The sequence below is a fragment of the Limulus polyphemus genome, unplaced genomic scaffold (genome assembly GCF_000517525.1).
Source record: "Limulus polyphemus unplaced genomic scaffold, Limulus_polyphemus-2.1.2 Scaffold76, whole genome shotgun sequence".
NCBI lineage: Eukaryota > Metazoa > Arthropoda > Merostomata > Xiphosura > Limulidae > Limulus > Limulus polyphemus.
The window spans coordinates 1176099-1195516 of record NW_013665686.1 but is presented as its reverse complement, the minus strand read 5'-3'; the positions used below and the strand labels follow the sequence as shown (position 1 = coordinate 1195516).

At 33.9% G+C, this 19418-nt stretch overlaps 1 protein-coding gene across 1 annotated transcript in view; it reads left to right on the top strand.

Annotated features, from left to right (window-relative positions):
• The window catches only part of LOC106466823 (ras-related protein Rab-4B-like), a 43069-nt gene that overhangs the window by 15552 nt on the left and 8099 nt on the right, over positions 1 to 19418 (top strand). The window contains exons 2-3 of the mRNA XM_022395606.1: positions 7088 to 7259; positions 14212 to 14307. Of these exons, the coding sequence (XP_022251314.1) occupies positions 7088 to 7259; positions 14212 to 14307 (268 nt within the window). The remainder of the gene's footprint in view (positions 1 to 7087; positions 7260 to 14211; positions 14308 to 19418) is intronic.

The following is a 19418-nucleotide window of genomic DNA, read 5'->3' as shown; positions in this document are numbered from 1 at the left end:
GAGTAGCCACAAAAGTGCAATGATCCTTGCCTTGAGCTTAGGTTATAGACACTATGACACTATAGTGGATATTGAATAAAGCTTACATATCTCTGGTCATACTTCTGTGTCATTGCTCTCCTGGAATGAGGCTCATACCCAAATGATGAAGTGATACAGAGTTTTAAGCAAGTTAATGAAAGCTAAGAATTGATCTGCTCTTGAATATGTTAAATAGGAATGATCACTGACATAAGTAATCTAGGATTGTGGGACACTGCACTAGAGCCTTGATGCAATTTAACTGTAATGTAAAGAAACATTGCTTTCTGTCATAATGGTGTGCAGAAGTATCTTGCCTTTTGTGTAGCTCCACCAGGCAGAGGAGTTACACCAGATCTCAGAAGCTGATGGCCACGGTTACAGTGGAGCTCCAACAAATTTTGTCAGTGTATAATAAAAACTTTCATTTCTTGTTTCTTACTAGGCCTCTGCTATCTTATTTCAATTGGTTTTTAATATTTTCAATCTTCCCATTATTGCAATACCTAGTACCTACCTGATGGTTTCAGGTTTTCCTGTGAATACCACAAGCATACCTACTAAACTAATCCTTTTCCATAGCACACATCAAATGAAAGACTTAATGAAGAAACACAAGTTACCTGGTTCTAGTTTAATAATTTTAACAGCAGCTGTTTCCCCTCCTGGAATCCTTCGAGCCTGAAAAAAAAGGTAGATTAAGAAAAGATATTAGGAATTATAAAATACTAAAGAGCTTCTTTTAAGAGAAAACACAAAACAGTTAAAATTTTTGTTTCAACAAATCATTTCACGCAAGATGACAATGTATTTACACTCATAATAAACTCTCAGAATTGTCAAACAAGGAATCACTAAATCAGTTACAAAATACTTTTCCTATATGGACCCATTGTATAAAAAAGGGCCCTAGCCTTAACCCTGTAATAAATAATATGTTAATATGGTCATATTCTACCCACTAAAACAGTGTTAACATACAGTAATCATCACAATCCACATGTATCTGTTGATATTAGATAAGAATATGTAGTAATTATCTCATAATTACAACTATTTGATCAAATGCAAGCTAACCATATAGGTTTGAAATAAAAACTTAAAAATAACCACAAACACAGATCTAAAATTTAATAGTCTGTTAAAAAATATGAAATTGAAAATGGAATTCTGACAAGGTACCATACTTCTGCTCACATACATAGTTATTCTTGTTCAGTGCTGCCTCTATTTGCAAAATTATTTTTGCATGCCACAATACTTTCATTTCCATGCACTCCTCAGTTTCTGATTTTTGAAGTATTTCTCTTAAATTAAGAAGTTATAAGTTAGATAATATAAAATTTGTGATTTATAAATTATGTTTTCATGCTGTGTTAAAATATTGATAATAAAGTTGTTTGATGAAATTTTGAATTTAACGCTGCAGAAGGTCATGATTTGAGAACTTTGACTCAGTTGTACAAAATGAGTTACCCCTTTCGAGATGGGTCAGAGGTGAAAGGCCATGTTATCTCGTTTGTTGACTCGCATTAAAAATTTTATTGAACTACTACTTCATAAATTTATGTCAGTAAGTTTGGTATCAAACTGTAGATTATAATTCAAATTTTAGTACTATATGTTACTCAATTTCTTAAGTTAAAAGCAAATATTAAAAAACACATAACTATCAATTTTTGTATGTCACATGGTATGTTGAATGCAGCACTGGTTCAAATTAGATGTTTGTGATATCATAATACTAAGTCTGTAGTTTCGTATGAATTAGGAAATCAAATTACTGATATCAAAAAGCTATAATATAAAATATGAGCCTCTTATCTTTTCAATTTGCTGAGATATTGCTCGTATAGTAAATCATATGCAATGACACCTCGCCCTCCTCTTTCCATTTTTGGAAACACTCCTTTTTATACACTTACTTCTATATATGACATGAATAACGAACTGGAAGCTCAGAATTTCCCCCTAGTGGCTTTCTAAAGCCATTTTAATGAATTTGGTGCCAGTTCTTTCTTTTGAACCAATATTTCACAAAGGTAGGGTGTGTCTTTAGTCTTTCGAAATTTCATAATGTTTTAGACTAAAATACATCTTAGTTACTAAGCTTTATAAATTATAGTGGAATTCTATGGTATTAATGTAGTAATTCATAATTTTTTAGTTATTCAAATGTATATATAACCCGACTCCCTCCAAAAAAAAATATTTTGTTTCATATCTTCCACATGTAAAATTTTTAAAGGCTAAGAAACCTACATAAACGAGCAACCGAGTACAAAGGTCGTCACTAGAAGAGATAATTGTTTGCTTTACTTCTTTATTTACCATTCTATGTTTTATGAAAAATATGTTTAAGAACTTATTTCAAAATATCAATAATGTATAATAATTGAAATGTGACTATTTTACAAAATACTAGTCTACTAAAACACAGCCGAGACAAGCTACTTTGTACAGACCAAAGGTCAGTTTTATGTTATTGGATACGGTAACATGAGTGTACGTGTGCTGCATCATTGTAACTTCTGTATTGTTAGACAGGCATGGCTGAAAGGTCAATATAACAAAAATATATATATTTAAATGTACAATGTTATGATATTTAAGCTATTTAGTCTAAACACTTATGTTTTTGTGTTATAATTTGTGTTCATTCTAGAATGAAAGAGGCACAATTTATATCTATTTCTTAATTTTTTATTTTGGTTCCGAGATAGTCAAATCTACCGAACCTGTATAAAGATTCATTATTGAAAATAACAGATAAAATATATAGTTTTTCTTAAGAAATTTGAAATTTTGAAAATTTTCTGATGCATGAAAGTATTTTTAATCTTAAAATGAAAATTACTTTGCATGTTAGTAATTTAAAAGCTATAACATGAAGACTATAACAAGCACAAAATGGTTATTAGGTCGGTCCCAGGGACCGAACCAGCGCTGAAAGAGTTAAGCCTGAATTAGAGAAGTAATTCATGAATAACTTTTTTTAGGATATTTCTTACTTCTTGATGCAAAATATAGTTTTCTGTTGAAGCAGAATTCAAGATTATTATTAAATTCAGACAGTAGAAGTCTTAACCACATTTCTACTCTGAAATGGGCTGCTTTGAATAAGAAGTAATGCAACTGCTTTGTCATTTTTTCCGAGTTTTTCGGCTCGACTGCTACACCTTCTCATTTCCAATCCACTTCTCTTTTTTTTATAACAATTTTCTTGAAGGCTACTGAAAATCCTTACAGAGATTTTGCTAATTTTTAGCAAACTTGTGTGTGTTTTCTGCATTTTCAAGAGAAAAAAGATGGTGGAATGCAGTCTCTTTAAAATAGCCTGTAAAACGTTTAAGATAAGACATTTAAAGTGAATTACAAGAGCTTCAAAAAGAAAGTCCATTATGGACTGAGAGTTCACTTTCACTGGGTTTGTCGGGCTTTCACCAAGGGCAGAGCTAGGTATACAGTTTGCACCTCAAAAAATTAATTAATTTGCACATCTGCTTATTGCTGTTATGTTAAACTTGTATTAAAGTTTTTCTTCATTACCCATTCAAGCCATCTCCAAGCATTATTATCTCAAAGTGGGTTCCTTGTCATCAAATTTAATTTAGTATAGTTCACAAAGAAAAGTTTTAAACATGTTCAGTCTTAAATTTCTTGACAGTTCCAAGGAGTTGTGCCTGTAAACACCACATTTATCAGTTTTTAGAATTTCTTTATCTGTCCCAAAGCATAGGTTTTTATTTGCTAAGAAACTACCATTCCTTGTGAATAGAATTAGTTAACTTTTGTTTCCTCTCATGATTTTCAATCTATGTGTGTGGTGTTATTACTATAAGGCCTTGTTCCCACCCTTTTATGATGTCACAGCATGTGGTCTGAACAATTACTAATGAATCTCAGCTTTAAAAATAGCTACAAGCAAAGTTTAAGTACCATGTGATAGAGCAGATTATAATCCATTTTACATCAGTGTAGAGTGAAGAAGTGGTGTGATGAGCAATTTATGGTTTTGTGGGAAAATGATTATATGTAGTTTCTGCAGAGAAGAACAATGGAATCTACTGGAAAGCTTAGAAGACTTAGGAACAAACCACAAATCTGGGAATTTGTTATAATTTTTGTAGATATTGGAAGCCACTAAAGTTTTTTTCAATGACAAGAGATCAGATAAGCATAGTTAGGTTTAAGAGTACTTTAGGTAATAAAAAAATATTCCATTGACTCAAATCCATATTTATTGAATATCTTTTTAAAGTTTATCATATCTAAATAATGCTCCTAAATAAAGTAACTTACAGTTCATTGAAAATAAACTATATTTATTTGATATAAATTGATCTTGACTAAAAGTACAGTTAGCAAAAATATATATCTGTTTGTTTTTTAATATTTATAGCCAGAAGTGCCAACTATTACAATCATCAAAATATGTTAATAAATATCAATCAAGTTTGAACTGATTGGATGTATAAGATGGAAATTTCTTATGAGTGTTAAAAACTTTAAATTCTATTCAACATCAAAAGGGTTTCTTATAATTTTGGAAACTACAAATTACTTAAAGTTCTTTATGTCAAAACTAGATAATACTTAGTTAGTTTGTTACACATTTCATGCATTTTGGTCAAGTATTTTCACTTCGAGGAGAAAAAATCAAGGGATATCAATGTCACCCCTCTAGTCTGGAAAGGGTTAATGGTTGATACATGTTCATATAGTTTTATGTTTATGTGCAAAGATGAATCGTCAAAACTAGCTCTATTGTATTGTGTATTGAACTGAGAAACTCTTAAATTAGCTTCCCTGCTATCTGATTTATACTGGTTTATCAAACTTTTTCCTTATACTCTTTGACTTAAACTATATTCTTAGTATTATTCCTTGTGTGTTATGAACTTAGGCTATGTTTAATATTCTCTAATAAGAAATGTAATTTAAATGTCTTTCCTTTGTATTCAGTGACTTAAACTACTCTTAGTGTCTACACTCTATACTCTCTATTGGTCATATGTACTTTCTGATTTTAACTGTACTTTTACTGTATACATTACCTACTATCATAATATTTGACCAAATTGGGTTTTATAATTAGAGTTATCAATTCATGATGATGTCAAGTTAACTTCAAGACATTTGTGTTTTAATTAAATTTACCCAAATGAGCTGTTTCAATTGCCCATTAGTTAACAGAACAACTTAAACTCTTGTCTAAATGTTGTGCTGTTTGTATTTATTTATGTAAAATATGGTTTATGATCCTTAAAAAAAAAAAGTTAATTTTTTAATTACTATTTAAATAATACTCACTTAGGTGTATCACAAACATTTGAATCTTAAAGATGAAATTCTTATTTGAGTCAATTAGGATTTTATGTGTTAAACTAGATAAATCATGACTTTCAAGTTAATTATGATTTTACAAAAAACCCTTAACACTGTATCCTGTAGAATTATTAGTAGTGTCCTTATGAACCCATTGGCTTTTTAAATATTGCATATGAATCTACTAACTTTTTAAACACATTTTTAGTTATATTGGCACAAAAGTGTTTGTGAGTCCATTACTGTTGAATTTAGGGGTTTGTGGTAACATACGAGTCACACAAAAGATGTAAATAAAAAGTACCGTTTTATCTGTACTAAGATCCTCAGGATGGTCAATTTTTGGTAATGGTTCTGTAATTTTGACTGAAAAAAAGTATACTGAAGGCAGTGATTCACAAGTCTTCAGTTTCTTTCCAAGATGACCAGAAAAAGCGGACGGTCTCAGAGTTACTCCGTCAAGATGCGTAATTAGATGATACAGGTGTAACTTATTTGCATCTAACAAACAAATTAACCAATGAACAGGTCTTCCTGAGTGCAATTCAAGAAGCTGCATAACTCCAGCTTTTTTCCAGTATTGACATATGTGCTGTCACAGCCTACAGGTACAAAACAATCAGATGAAATTTTGTTATCTTCAAACCACTGACTTATAGAATTTTTTATACCTTCTGATGTTCTGGAAGAAGGAGAAATGTGATCCATGAAAATTGATTCAGGTTCACTGACCAAAGTTATGTGCTGTTCCATGACTACACATTTTTAATGTTTTTGCCCATTTTTAATGATGATGATTTTAGTTATATCTTTTTTATTATCAAAGTAGATAGATTTAATACAATTTGATTCAGCAGAAGTCAATAATTTTTCTCTGTATTTTTTTGTTCATGTCGTATCTTGTTTTTACCAACAATTTTAGTATTGTCATTTTCTTGAATAATGCCCATATCTTCCAAAACAGCTGAGGTAAGGGCTGCAGCAGCTCTGTCCGAAATACAGTACCTGTCAGCTTCTCTCGCTACCGTTGGAAGTGGTGTTCTAATTTGTTTATTTATTTTAGGATTTTGGGATTACGATGTAGAAAGTGCAATATTAGCAAAATAATCCAAACAAGTCACTGATTAATTATTTCATTTGGTGGAGAGATGATACTTTTTTATCTCAAAATTTGGTTTGCTTGCGGCAGTTGAAGATCTAATTGGAGGAGTTTCATACTGCATAAGGTTAATTCTTATAATAAAAGGCAACTATTGCACACTCTGCCGATTAGTAATAACAAAATAAAATTTTTTGACTATGTAAATTTGATGCACTTCAATATATACTAGAATGAAAGGTAATGCAACAGAGTGAGTTGTTTAGTGTTAATGATAAGTAAAAAACAAACTAAATTTTATGTCTTGAATGACTGTCAGAACATATAGAAATCACTTACTTGCAGGCATTATGTTGCCATCTATAATGGTAAAAATGGTTAAAGTTCTACACCATTATAATAAGGTGAAAATATTCATGATCTTCTGTGATTGAAACATGATACTGTATATGTGTAATTGAATTACTTTAACATGGAACATGCCTATTATAAACTGTTTGTAATAGCTACCTGGGCTCACTCCAAACTTCAAAATAAATAGAACTGTTTATCAATTTGGACCTAAATCATTAGTCTTGTTTACCTATAATATAGTTTAAAACATTAATACAAACCAGTAACTCTTGATCTTAATTTTCATGTATTATATGTGCCAGTCGAGAAACCTATAATGCCTTGACAAACTGGTTGACAGATGCCAGAACTCTTGCTAGCCCTAACATTGCCATTCTTCTAGTAGGAAACAAAAAAGACCTGGAAGGTGATAGAGAGGTTACATTTCTTGAAGCCAGTCGATTTGCCCAGGAAAATGGTACAGTATACCAGTTATTGGAATTAATAGTTTGAAGTTATTTCACAATAAACTTTGACATATGACCCAATGTTTAAATTCTGTCTGTTAGTTAACCTAATTCTATACGATAGATGCACACTCTAGTATAAAAATAATACATACTAATCCTCACTTTTCCTCAACACTGTTAAAACTGTACTCTCTTAATCAACATAAAAACAAACTGTTTCTTGTGGACTTTTACAAGCTTTTCCCACACATACTTCAGAGCATAAAGATATGTATTTAAAGCTTGTAGACAAAAAAAAAATGCATTGCATATGTTTCTCTAATTATCAGGAGATAAAAATCAGTTGCTTCAGCAATATTTATGTAGTCTTACCAACCTGGAATTAGTACTGTATTAATTTATTCAAATTTTTAAATAATAATGATATCTAGTACTATTGTGTCATCCAAGTCTAATTTTCTTATTTAATGAAGCCAGTGGTGTAGTGAGACAAGCTTTCACCTTGGGCAGAAGGTAAAAGTGCCACTTTCTCTGCTCCATTTCCTATTCAATGGAATGGACACTGCTTCTAAGGGTAAAAAGAATAAAATTTGTGTAATAATGCATGGACTTTCAAAAGGAATATCACATTAATTAATTAATAATATTTTTAAAGTCAACCCTTTAAGTAACACAAAGTTTTTACATTTTATAGAGCCTTCGATTCATAATTAAACTGGTAGATGGATACATTATAACAGATGAATTAACAGACAGTCTGTAGTTAATGCAAACTACATTGTACACCAGTCTTGCCAATATCAGTCAATAACATGTCTAACAGGTCTCAGATATGTACTTTTCTGGTCTTCAGTATGGCAAAATTGTGATTTATGTCATCATAGTTGATTTTTCTTTAACTTCCCTTTCAATGGAAAGGTTGGCCAAATTGTTGAAGCTTACCTGACTCATGGTAGACCTTCGACAAATTTTCATGAGTTTGAGTTTGGAAAAGCTTTGCTTCCAGCTTGTTATGACACACATATTGTGACAAATGTGAGCAGCACAACCGAAAAGTCTGGCAAGTATTCAATGTAGGACCACTTCACGATCAGTTTCAGTAAATCCAGCATGTCTCAATCTGTCATATAATTCCCTGTGATGTTCTTGAAGCTTTTGATATTCTGGTGGAACCGTTGGATCTCTTCCTGGAAATTGATGGCATTCAACTCAATATAGATCGTACATAGGGAATTTATTTTGTTGTTGATTTCTTGATTGTTTTTAATGTTGAAGAGATATTGCAATTTAATAAATCTGAAGCAGGGGTTTAAGTCTTTGAGATGTCATGGTTGCCTATTGATTTCACTTTTAAGTTTGGTCAACCACCTCTAGCTGCTCCCTTCTGTTGTTTTCTTGTAGATTCAGACCATGGTCCTTCGACTCTTCTACCATATTCTGATACTTCTTTTCTCAGCACTCAGTTGGGATGTTCATTACAGAACACAGTGTCTTTAGTTTGAGCCTTGGTAGCCAAGAGGTCCCTTTCTTCATCAGAGAGTAATGAGAAAGCATTCATTTTTGCTGCACATTGATCCAACCAAAGACCATGTTCTTGTAGATTTTTCTGGGAGTTATTGATTTGCTTTAGCACAGTGTTCCAATAATACAGATATGCAATGAATCTGTGTGACATGATGCCATTAAGAATAGTACCAGCACCGCCTTTGGTATCCAAGTTCTCAATGACTTCATCTCTGAGTTCTTCAAGCACTTCAACCAACTCCTCTACACTGGACTTCATGGCAGCAAAGGCATCATGCTTTGCTCTCCATTGCTTATGAGAAACCTGCTTGAGACTATTTGTGATGATTTCTAAAGTATACTTCATTTATAAGTAGAAGATGAAAAGAACATATAGATTCTCTCCACTAATCGAAAACTGTTGCAGTGTTGGATGTTCTTCTTGCAGCATATACACCCACTAGGTTCAAAGTATGGTTGTTGCATGAAACAAAGCTACATTCAGAATTTGCTGTTGGATTCCATGGTGCACTCCAGCTATCATAGGTGCATTATCATATCCATGGCCATAATAATTGGGTAGTTCCATGCCATTTTTTCAAGTTTGTTGATTATTTGGTTTGTTGTTGCTTCTGCAGTCTTTCTCTCAAGTGTAATGAAATTGATGAATGACTCCTTCACTTCCACTTTTCCACCATTGATTGATGCATAACAGATAAGGTAGAACTTCTGATCAATGTGAGATACATCTGGTGTACTGTCAAACATGATGGCAAATTATTTGGCTGAATAGATTTTGTTAATGATGGTAGATCACATGCAACAGGGAAAAAAAGTGATTAATTCACTTTGCACTTGTGGGGACTGGTAGGAGATTGTCTTGGTTGTTGCCAGTTGGATTTTTGTTAAGTATTCCTGAATTGCTAGGTCATACTTTTCATTCTAAAAGCTTCACCAGTTAAAGTAAATCCCTCAAGTTGATGCCATCATTTATACTTTCTCTATGTCTCCTAAATGGAAGGTTTTGTTTCTCCAGGAATATAATGCACCCATAGACTCACTCAAGAATATTCTTTCATTGTCCTTTAACTTTATCAATTTGCTGTTTAAGTTCTTTCTCAAATGTCATTTTTCTCTCAAGTCTCGTAGAGAGAATTTCCATTGATTAAAAGTGCTCATATGAGCAGAACTATTTTTGTGTTCTCCAATGCGAGAGTTTATTTTATTCCAAGCTTTGAATCATTTTTCCTTTCCAAAATTAGAGAACCTGCAAAGCAGTAAAGAGTTCCCTTTAAGGGAGAATACAAAACAACCAGGGCTTAAGCAGCTTTTCACTATTTTCCAGTTTCTTGAAGAACCCCTCTTGGACATAATTGATTCACATTGTCACGAGGGAATGGTCCATCCTGATTCTGTAGGGCTGCTGGGTCTCTCATAACAAGCTCAATCTTTAGTCCATCCTGCATTGAGTGTTGCCAATTCCCCACATCACAAAAGATGATTGGATCATATCAGACACCTAACTCATTCTGTGTGTTCATGTCGTAGCTACTGGATAGGTCAAGGTCAAGCTAACTTCTAATTGCATATGCAGTTACAGCAACTGATGATACTGAAAGTGGAGTATCACTTATTTCCTGATCCTCTTCCTCAATGTAACTGATTGATACCATAAATTGACAAAAGTGAGCTGCATTCTGCTCATTTTATTATCTTTGTTTCCTGAGGTAAGATCTTTTATTTGGTGATGCCATCATTCTTTCACCCTCACTGAAAGAAAGAGAACTTTTTAGTACTAATAATAATAGGACAAATATAAACCATTTAAAAAGAATGTGTCTGAAAAGAGATATAATTCTTATGCCTGTGGAGAATATTACACTGGACAACAACAAATTTGTGACTAGAAAATACTCAAGTGATTTGGGGTAATTTGATGGTGCTGATTTCAAAAAACATATAGTCAGGATTTGTCCATCACCTCTAGATTTTGAGTTATTGTAATATCTCAATATTTCATCACCATTATGTGAAATACAATACAATCAACTCAGTACAATAGATTTATGTTGTGAAATTACATTTACTTGGACAGTTTAATGGATAAAAGGCATAAATTTTTGATAACTTCAAACATTGATTGTATTGTATTGGTGTAAAATTCCAGATATATTGTTCATATATATATTTATATATGCTATTTGTTCTCAATATAATTATAGTGAATTGAACCACTTTTTCTTCATTCCCATGCTCACCTGCTTCGACTGGAAATCATGAAACCCTCACATGCTCAGTTTGCTAGAACATTCGAGAAGTCCCTGAACTGCACATAAAAATGGCGGAGTCAGATGCCTCTCACTTAATCAGTTGGTCACTTTGCCTCACTCTGCTTGCAGTCAAAACAAATTCATTCATCTTCCTTGCATCATACCCATGATATAATTAAATTCTGCAAATCTTTGTTTTTTAAACTGTTTTAAACTCTAGTTCTGTAAATGTAAAATCTTTTATATTTTCTTAGAAAATCGTTTGGTCCAGTTCAACTGAAGTGCAAAAATCACCCAAACAGTTTCTGCTACATTTGTGGAAAATATATTACAGTTTAATGAAGGAAAAACATCACACACACAAGGTAAAGATAGCTTACTACCACTATTTTGGGTTTAAAATTGGTGACCAAGAAAAACATTGCGTTCCACATGTATGTTTTAAAGTTTGCACATCTGGCTTGATACAATTACTGAAAAAGAAGAGAGCAAATATGCCATTTGCAGTTCCCATGATATGGCATGAGCCCATAGTTCATCATACTGACTGTTATTTTTGTATGACTAATATTTCTGGATATTCAGACAAACCTAAACAGTACATTAAATATCCAGATATTGTATCTCCAATGAAACCAATTCCTCATAGGAATGGTCTTTCGGTGCCACTTCAACCAGCAAATTGAGAAACAGAAGAATTATGCTGTGCAGAAAATGAATCATCTTCGTCCTCTTCATCTAGTAATTTATTCCTGTGGCACCTCAACATAAGCTGCTTCACTTAATCGCACAAGAAGAGCTAAATGAACTGATTCGTGTATTGTTTCTATCAAAGCAGCATTGGGTACTTCCTGGCTTTTGCTTACAGCAATGGACTGTATTAACTCTAGGAAAAGTTTCAATTTACTGAAGTCACCATCAAAGTCTTGTTTCTCACTAAAACGTGCAAGATATAAATGTTGATGCAGTAATGGAAGAATTAGGTACTGAACACCATCCTCTTTTATCGACTCATCTAAAGTTAGTCTGAAAGCTGTACTTTTGCACAATGGGAGCATTAAGCCATCATATGCTGTTGCTCATGCTGTGAGCATGAAAGAAATTTATCAAAGCATTCAGCATATACTCGAGTCTATCAAGTATGATCACCATAGGTGGAACTTATGTGGTGATCTAAATGTTATTGCACTCCTGCTAGGCCTGCAAAGTGGGTATACCTAAACATTGTTGCTTTTTGTATCTCTGTGTCAGCCAAGATGATAAAAATAATTTCAAAAAGAAGGAATGGCCAGTGAGAGAGAATTGTATATCAGGGAAATAGAATATCAAGTATTAACCTTTAGTGAATTCTCAAAATGTGTTTCTGTCCCCACTTCATATTAAATTGGGACTCGTGGAATTGTGTAAAAGGAATGAACAAAGATGATAATGGTTTCAGATATCTGTTTGACAAGTTTCCAAAAACCAGTGAAACAAAAATGAAAGGAGGAATCTTTGTTGGCCCACAGATTTGGGAAGTACTGATGGATTAAGATTTTGAAACTGTACTCAATCAGATAGAACTTGCTACGTGAAAATCAGTCAAACAGGTTGTCAAGCATTTCTTAGGAAAGCACAGAGATGTAAAGTATGCTGCAATGATTGTTAATATGCTCAAGAACTATAGGAAAATTGGGACTAAGATGTCACTAAAGATGCACTTCTTACACTCCCATTTAGACTTCTTTTCAAATGATTTAGGTGACGTGAGAAATGATCATAGTAGGCACTTCCACCAAGATATATCTACAATGGAACAGTGATATCAAGGACGATGGAATCTTGCAATGATGGGAGATTATTGTTGGTTCTTACAGTATGAAATTGAGAACTTACACAAAAGGCATAAAAGTCAAGCAGATATTTTGTAATAAAAAATAAAACCATGATGAATGTTTTGAACATAACCTGAATGTATTTTCAGTATATGAATCTATACTCATTGCTTTTTTAAGCTGGTATTACTATTATGTATTGTTTTTGAACATTCTTAAATACAATTTTCAATATATAAATAAAGTTATTAAAGAAAAAAAAATATTTTCACAATAAATAAATAAATAAATAAGAATATTTTGAATAAATCTATCATAACTCGAAAACTAGAGGTGATCAGTAATTTTAATCAGTTTCATTTTTTTCTAGTAGCAGAGAAAAAAATTTATTTGTTGCCATGTGTTATCAGAAAATGTCTTGAGTAAACTTTGAGCATTTGACTAAAATATGACATCACTGACACGTTTTTATTAAATTAATCATACCCACCATCAAAGGTACTGCACCCCTGCAGTTTACTTTCCTTCACACAGCTGATAAACAAATGACCTTTTTAATTCAACTGTTCAGTATTTTTTATAAGTTGTGAAACTACAATCGTAATCACAAATTGTTTTCAAACATGACATATTTATTTACATAAGGAAAGTTGTTAGCCCATAAGGATTGTAAGCCTCCCTACCTAATCTATTCCTCCCGTAAACTGTTTTAATGATCATTAAAAAGATGTAATGTCAAAAGTTAACACAGAAGGTTGTTTCTTCAAAGTTTAAATAAAGTTTCCATAATGTTTATTTGTATATAGCTAGGAAGGAGTTTACACATTTGTTGGGTTGTTTCAATATTTCTTTCAATCGAGATTTTTGACAGCTTGTATATCACTCTCTGAGTTGCTCTTTCAGACTTATGAAAAACAATTTAATTAGTCATTTATAATGTATAGCTAAAAAGCAATTAAATCCTTTAATCAGAAAACTTTTGAAAGTAAAATACAATGAACAGTGGAAAATACTGTTCCTGGTGCTTCCCCAGGGCAGGAGCCTCACTTGATCCCCTTCCCCCTTCACTATGCCACTGGGTGAAATATTCAGTGTAGCCTTTAGGTTTTTAACATGTGACTATTTTTTGTGTTCATCACAGTGATGTAATATATTTTTGATGAAAAACTAATTCATTTCTTTTGGTAGATTTATCTAGTTAAGCAGATGCACATTGATACAAATAATAATTTTTTATTATATGATATGATTTTTAAGATTTTGTTTCTCTCTGTTAGAAATGTGTGGTGTCTAATAACCTGATTATTAATACAAAATTTTATGGTTATCATTTTGAAAATCAATTGATGTGTATTGGAATTGAATTTTGATAGAACTGATGTTTCTGGAGACTAGTGCTCTGACAGGAGAAAATGTAGAAGAGGCATTCCTGAAGTGTGGCAAATCAATTTTGGCAAAAATTGAAACAGGTTAGTCCTGGCATTTATTAATTATGAAAAGAGTATTCTTCTAAAGGAACCAGCTAAGAATAATGTAAAGAAATTATTAGAAGTATCGTAATGAAATTTCATTTAGTTTTCTAGTATAAATGTGTTCATGCTTTGTTAGATTTGACATTCTACTCTGAATATATTATAATAATATTTTTGGATAATATGCAATAAACAAAATTTTCTTGTAATCTTGTCTTTTCCCCTTTCATTCTCGTTTTTTGTAAAGATCTATGTGACTTTATAATGCTAGTGATTACCAAATTATAAAAATGTTTCCGTTACAGTACATTACCTCCACTTACATAAATAGCTATTCTTGTTCAGTGCTGCCTTATATATGAAAAAAGTTTTTTCACATGCTACAAGCCTTAAGCTCACACATACGTTACAATCAAACGATTAAAATGCTTCTTTCATACAAATCATTATGCAACAATACTCCACCAATAAGAGTGTGACACACTCTCCTGATGCAGGTGACTCCATCTATTCGATTCTACTGAACTATCACTAGACAAACACCAATATAAAAAGGTCACCAATGTCCCTAAATAAAAGAGAGACTCATCAATAGAACACTGAACAAACTTAAGAAACAAAACTTAATCAATGAGAAGCTAGCCAAAGACCTATCGTCAGTGTTATAAACTCGCCTTGCCATCAACTAGCTACCTTCCTGGTACCTATCCTATCTCCACTATTCCACTATGAGGGAACACCAAACATCACATCCAAAACTCTACACATTCCATAAAACAACTCTAAAAGCTACACATCAGATCCCAAGGTATTCTGGTCAGTTTTGACATCACGGAACAATTTACCAATGTTCCAACTTCAGAAACCCTTCACATCCCCGATAATGACTGCTGAATGACAACTCTCTACCACACAGAACTGACATGAAGATAGACTTCATCATGGAACTAATGACTATTTCCCTACAATCAACTTATTTCCAATACAGCGAGGAATTCTACGAATAAACAGATGGTCTAGCCATGGGATCACCTCTTTCTCTCCAATCATAGCAGACATTTTCATGGAAGACTTTGAAGAAAGAGCCCTCTCATCTGCAGATGTTATGTTGACAACAGCTTCGTTATTTGGCCCCACGGTCATGAAAACTTACCAACCTTCTTGGAACATCTTAATTCTATAGACAAAAGAATCCACTTCACCATAGAAATAGAGGAACAAAACAGCTTACCGTTTCTTGACATACTCAGCAGCAGACAAGAGAGAAAAATCATCACAACTGTATAAAGAAAACCCACCATCTCGAACAGATACCTACGCTTCTAGTCCTATCATCCAACCTTGATAAAACATGGTATAATCTAATGCCTAAACAAGAAAGCAAAAAACATTTCTGATAAGACATCAAAACAGAACGCCAAAAGATTGTAGAGTGTTTTAAACAGAATCGTTACACCTCCTCCTTCATCAGAAACTCCCTGAAGAAGACCACAACACAAAGAAAAGATCAGAAAAACATTATCACTACCATTTACCTCCTTTACCAGGAAAATTTCATTGAAAAACTCAAACACATAGCCAAGAAATTCAATATAGAAGTCTGGTGGAAATCCTACAAGACAATAAGATCCATTCTGGTAAAAAACAAACAGCAACCTACCAGCAAGACACACAAAAGCATCATTTATCAAATTCTGTGTTCTTGCAAGGAAACATACATTGGAGAAATGGGAAGAAGACTTGCAACAAGAATAAAAAAACGTAAAGACAGTACAAGACTCATGAAAACACAAAATTCAGCTATTGCAGAACACACCATGTCAACTAGACACAAAATAAACTGGCAAAAAACTAGAATCATTGACACAGACAAATTTTGGAAGAAAAGAAAAATTAATAAATCATTTTACATTAACACAATTAAACCTTCACTAAAGAGCAGTTCTGGATGAGAGGTGAGTAGCCTGTGACTACCATATGTTGAATCTACAGGAAATCTCTCCTCCACTCAGAAACAGGGATAAACCAACCAATCATAACACACTCTCCACAATTCACCAGAACACTATAAATACTGACTACACCATCACACTCACTGACCTGAAGACAAAGTCAAAGACTTTCAAAATACCGTACTCCACACTTGTGTTTCTACAACAGACAGTTGCCATCCATTCAACAAAGTTTCATCATGAATACTCTGCCTGAACAATCTATCAAAGACTACCACTTCTTTTTTATTTTTGCTCTTTGAATTCAATCAACTTCACAATTTTTTTAGTTATTATTATGAACTGGATTTTATTTTTTTCTTCAACAGTTAAAAACTTGTCAGATAACTTATATTCCCAGTTTTTATTTATTTTTTCATCAAACACTTGTGTTTGATTTTAAATTTTACACAATGAATTCCAAAGTTCAAGTTACTACTTCGGATATCGTACCTTCTACTAGCACACTCATACAAGTGGGGGTGACTATTCTTTGGATTTATCAGCTATTATCCGCTGTGAGATTGTTTGTTATATGAGTCAACCCGCTTATTCTGATCTTGCCCCTATTTCTTCTGAATATGCCAAACCTGTTCCGGTCAATGAGGATTTTGACAGCCTTTTTCTGCCACCTGATTTTGCCATGTCTTCCTATGCCCCTGCTGCAGAATCAACTAAGCCTAATACGACTTTTTTAGACACGATTTCTCAGGTATGTTCTATTTTATCTATTTCCCTAATTTTGGATGATCCCCATCCTTATTACATGATATCTCCTCCTCTCAGTATTTAGTCCTCCCCGAATATTAAGGTTCATGCTGAGCAGTTTGTTTCTTAGCTGGTTGAGGGTGCCAGCATGCCTCGCCCTCCACATGCTCAGTGGTTGCGCTTCCATCATTACATGGATGACTGGTTTCTGTTAGCTCGTTCCAAATAGGAGTCCACTTATCACACTCATCAGCTGCTCCTGAAGGCAGCTCGTATGGGCGGGTTAATCAAATTGGAGAAGTCATTCCTTATACCTACGCAATATCTTGTCCATTTGGGTGTTTTTTTTCAACATTCATCTCAGTCAAGCTCAACCTTCTCCTCTTCGACTTTGTTCAATGGAACTTTCAGTTCTCCACACCCCTACTGCTCCCTCTCTTACAGCTCACAAGGTTCTATTGCTTTTGGGGATGTGGTCTTCAATGAAAGCCCTTATCCCCTTTGAAAGAGTACATGTGTGGTCTCTTCAGTGGACTCTGCATGACCAATGGAATCTTGAACAAGATCCATTGGAAGCTCCTATTTCCCTTCCTCCTTTCCTTGTAGACAATCTGCATTGACTGAATAAGGCTTACACGTTGGCAGGTGTTCTGCTTCCTCCTCCTCTTCGGGATTTACATATCTTCACAGGTACTTTCCTTCAGAGCTGGGAGCCATGGGTTGATCAGCAGGAACCTTCAGGTCAGTGGTCTCCGATCAAAAGATCTTACCATATCAACATCCTGGAGCTTTTAGCTGTACATCATGCCTTGGATCATTTTCTTCATCTTGTCAGGAATGGTCTGGTCATGATCCATTCTGACAATTCTGCAGTGGTGGCTTATCTCAATTACCAAGGTGGCACACATTCACATTCCTTTTGATCTTCTTTTTTTGGGTGCACACTCTCAGTATTCATATCATTGCATGTCATATTCTGGGTGCATTCAATCTTGTTGCTGATCGGCTATCATGTCCAGACAAAGTTTATCTGACAATGTGGTTTCTCAATTCTCTTGTATTCTGATGGTTATCTCTTCATTGGGGTACTCCTCACCTGGATGCTTTTGTCACATCTCTCAATACCAAATTACCTTTGTTTTGGTCTCCAGTTCCACATCCTCTTGCTCTGGCTGTCAATGCTTAGAGTCAAGATTGGACCAACAAATACCTATATGTTTATCCTCCCATCCATCTTCTTCACAGGGTCATCTCGATTATCCATGCCACTCTGTGTCAAGTCCTTCTGATTGCTCCTTACTGGCTGGCACAACTGTGGCTTCTGTGGCTGCTCCAGCTCCACTCTACCCCTCTATTACCTCTTTCTCTTACTCCATGTCTTCTATGTCAACCTTGGTCATTGCCATTTCATCCAGCCCTTCCTATCCTTCCTCTTCATGCCTGGTTTTATCCTGTCTCTGGCAAGGGCATTTTGGTTTTTCCTGATGGGTAGCTTCTTTTTTTTTTTAACTTGTTACATTTGCCCTTCCTCTAGGTATTTTTATCAATGTAAGTAGAATGTTTTCTGTCATTGGTTCTTGGATCAGGGGTTTTCACTTGCTAGAAACATGGTTCCTCATATTATGGATTTACTCACTCGACTCTTTGATCAGGGGCCTTCTGTTTCCTAGATCATGGATTATGGGGCTGCCTTATCCCACACTTTCATTTTTCCTGGTACTGTAAAGTTTTTACCACTCCTGCCATTTCCCTCTTATTGCATTTCTTCCCGATTAGTCATCCGCTTCAGTGTGCCGTCATTTCAGATTGGAATGTTAATATGGTTCTTCACTGCCTCACTTTGCTTCTGTTTGAACCACTGTTCTTGTACTTGATTTTCAACTTATCCTTTAAGACTTATTTGCCATCAATGTTTCATGTACTCTATAGCATTCCACATATATTCTGCTTTATTCAGATCTATAATTCCTCCCCAAAAATTCAGTGGCTTAGGAGAGTAATTCCTCCTTCTCACTGATTTCTCTTCCTTCCATTTTTCACCTTTATCCTCAGTCCAACCTAGATTGGGGGCCCCTTGAAAAATCAGCTAGACATGCTGCCCTAACTGAGAAATCAATTAAACAAATACTATATACATATTAAACTTTTATTGAAGAAGAAACATATTTAGCTGAGCTGTACTGCAACTAATAATTTCGTTAATAACACTTGGCAAATCCAATTCATCCACTTCGTTCTTCAGGATATAGACACAAGCAAGATAATTCATGCTAGACTGTGACATAGTGAGGCACAAGTAACTTTTCAGCTTCCTCAGGGCAGAAAACAATCTTTCAGCAGTACACGTAGTCACTGGAGATAACAGATAGATTTTGAGCAGGGATTTTTGCACATTGCTTCACAAAAATA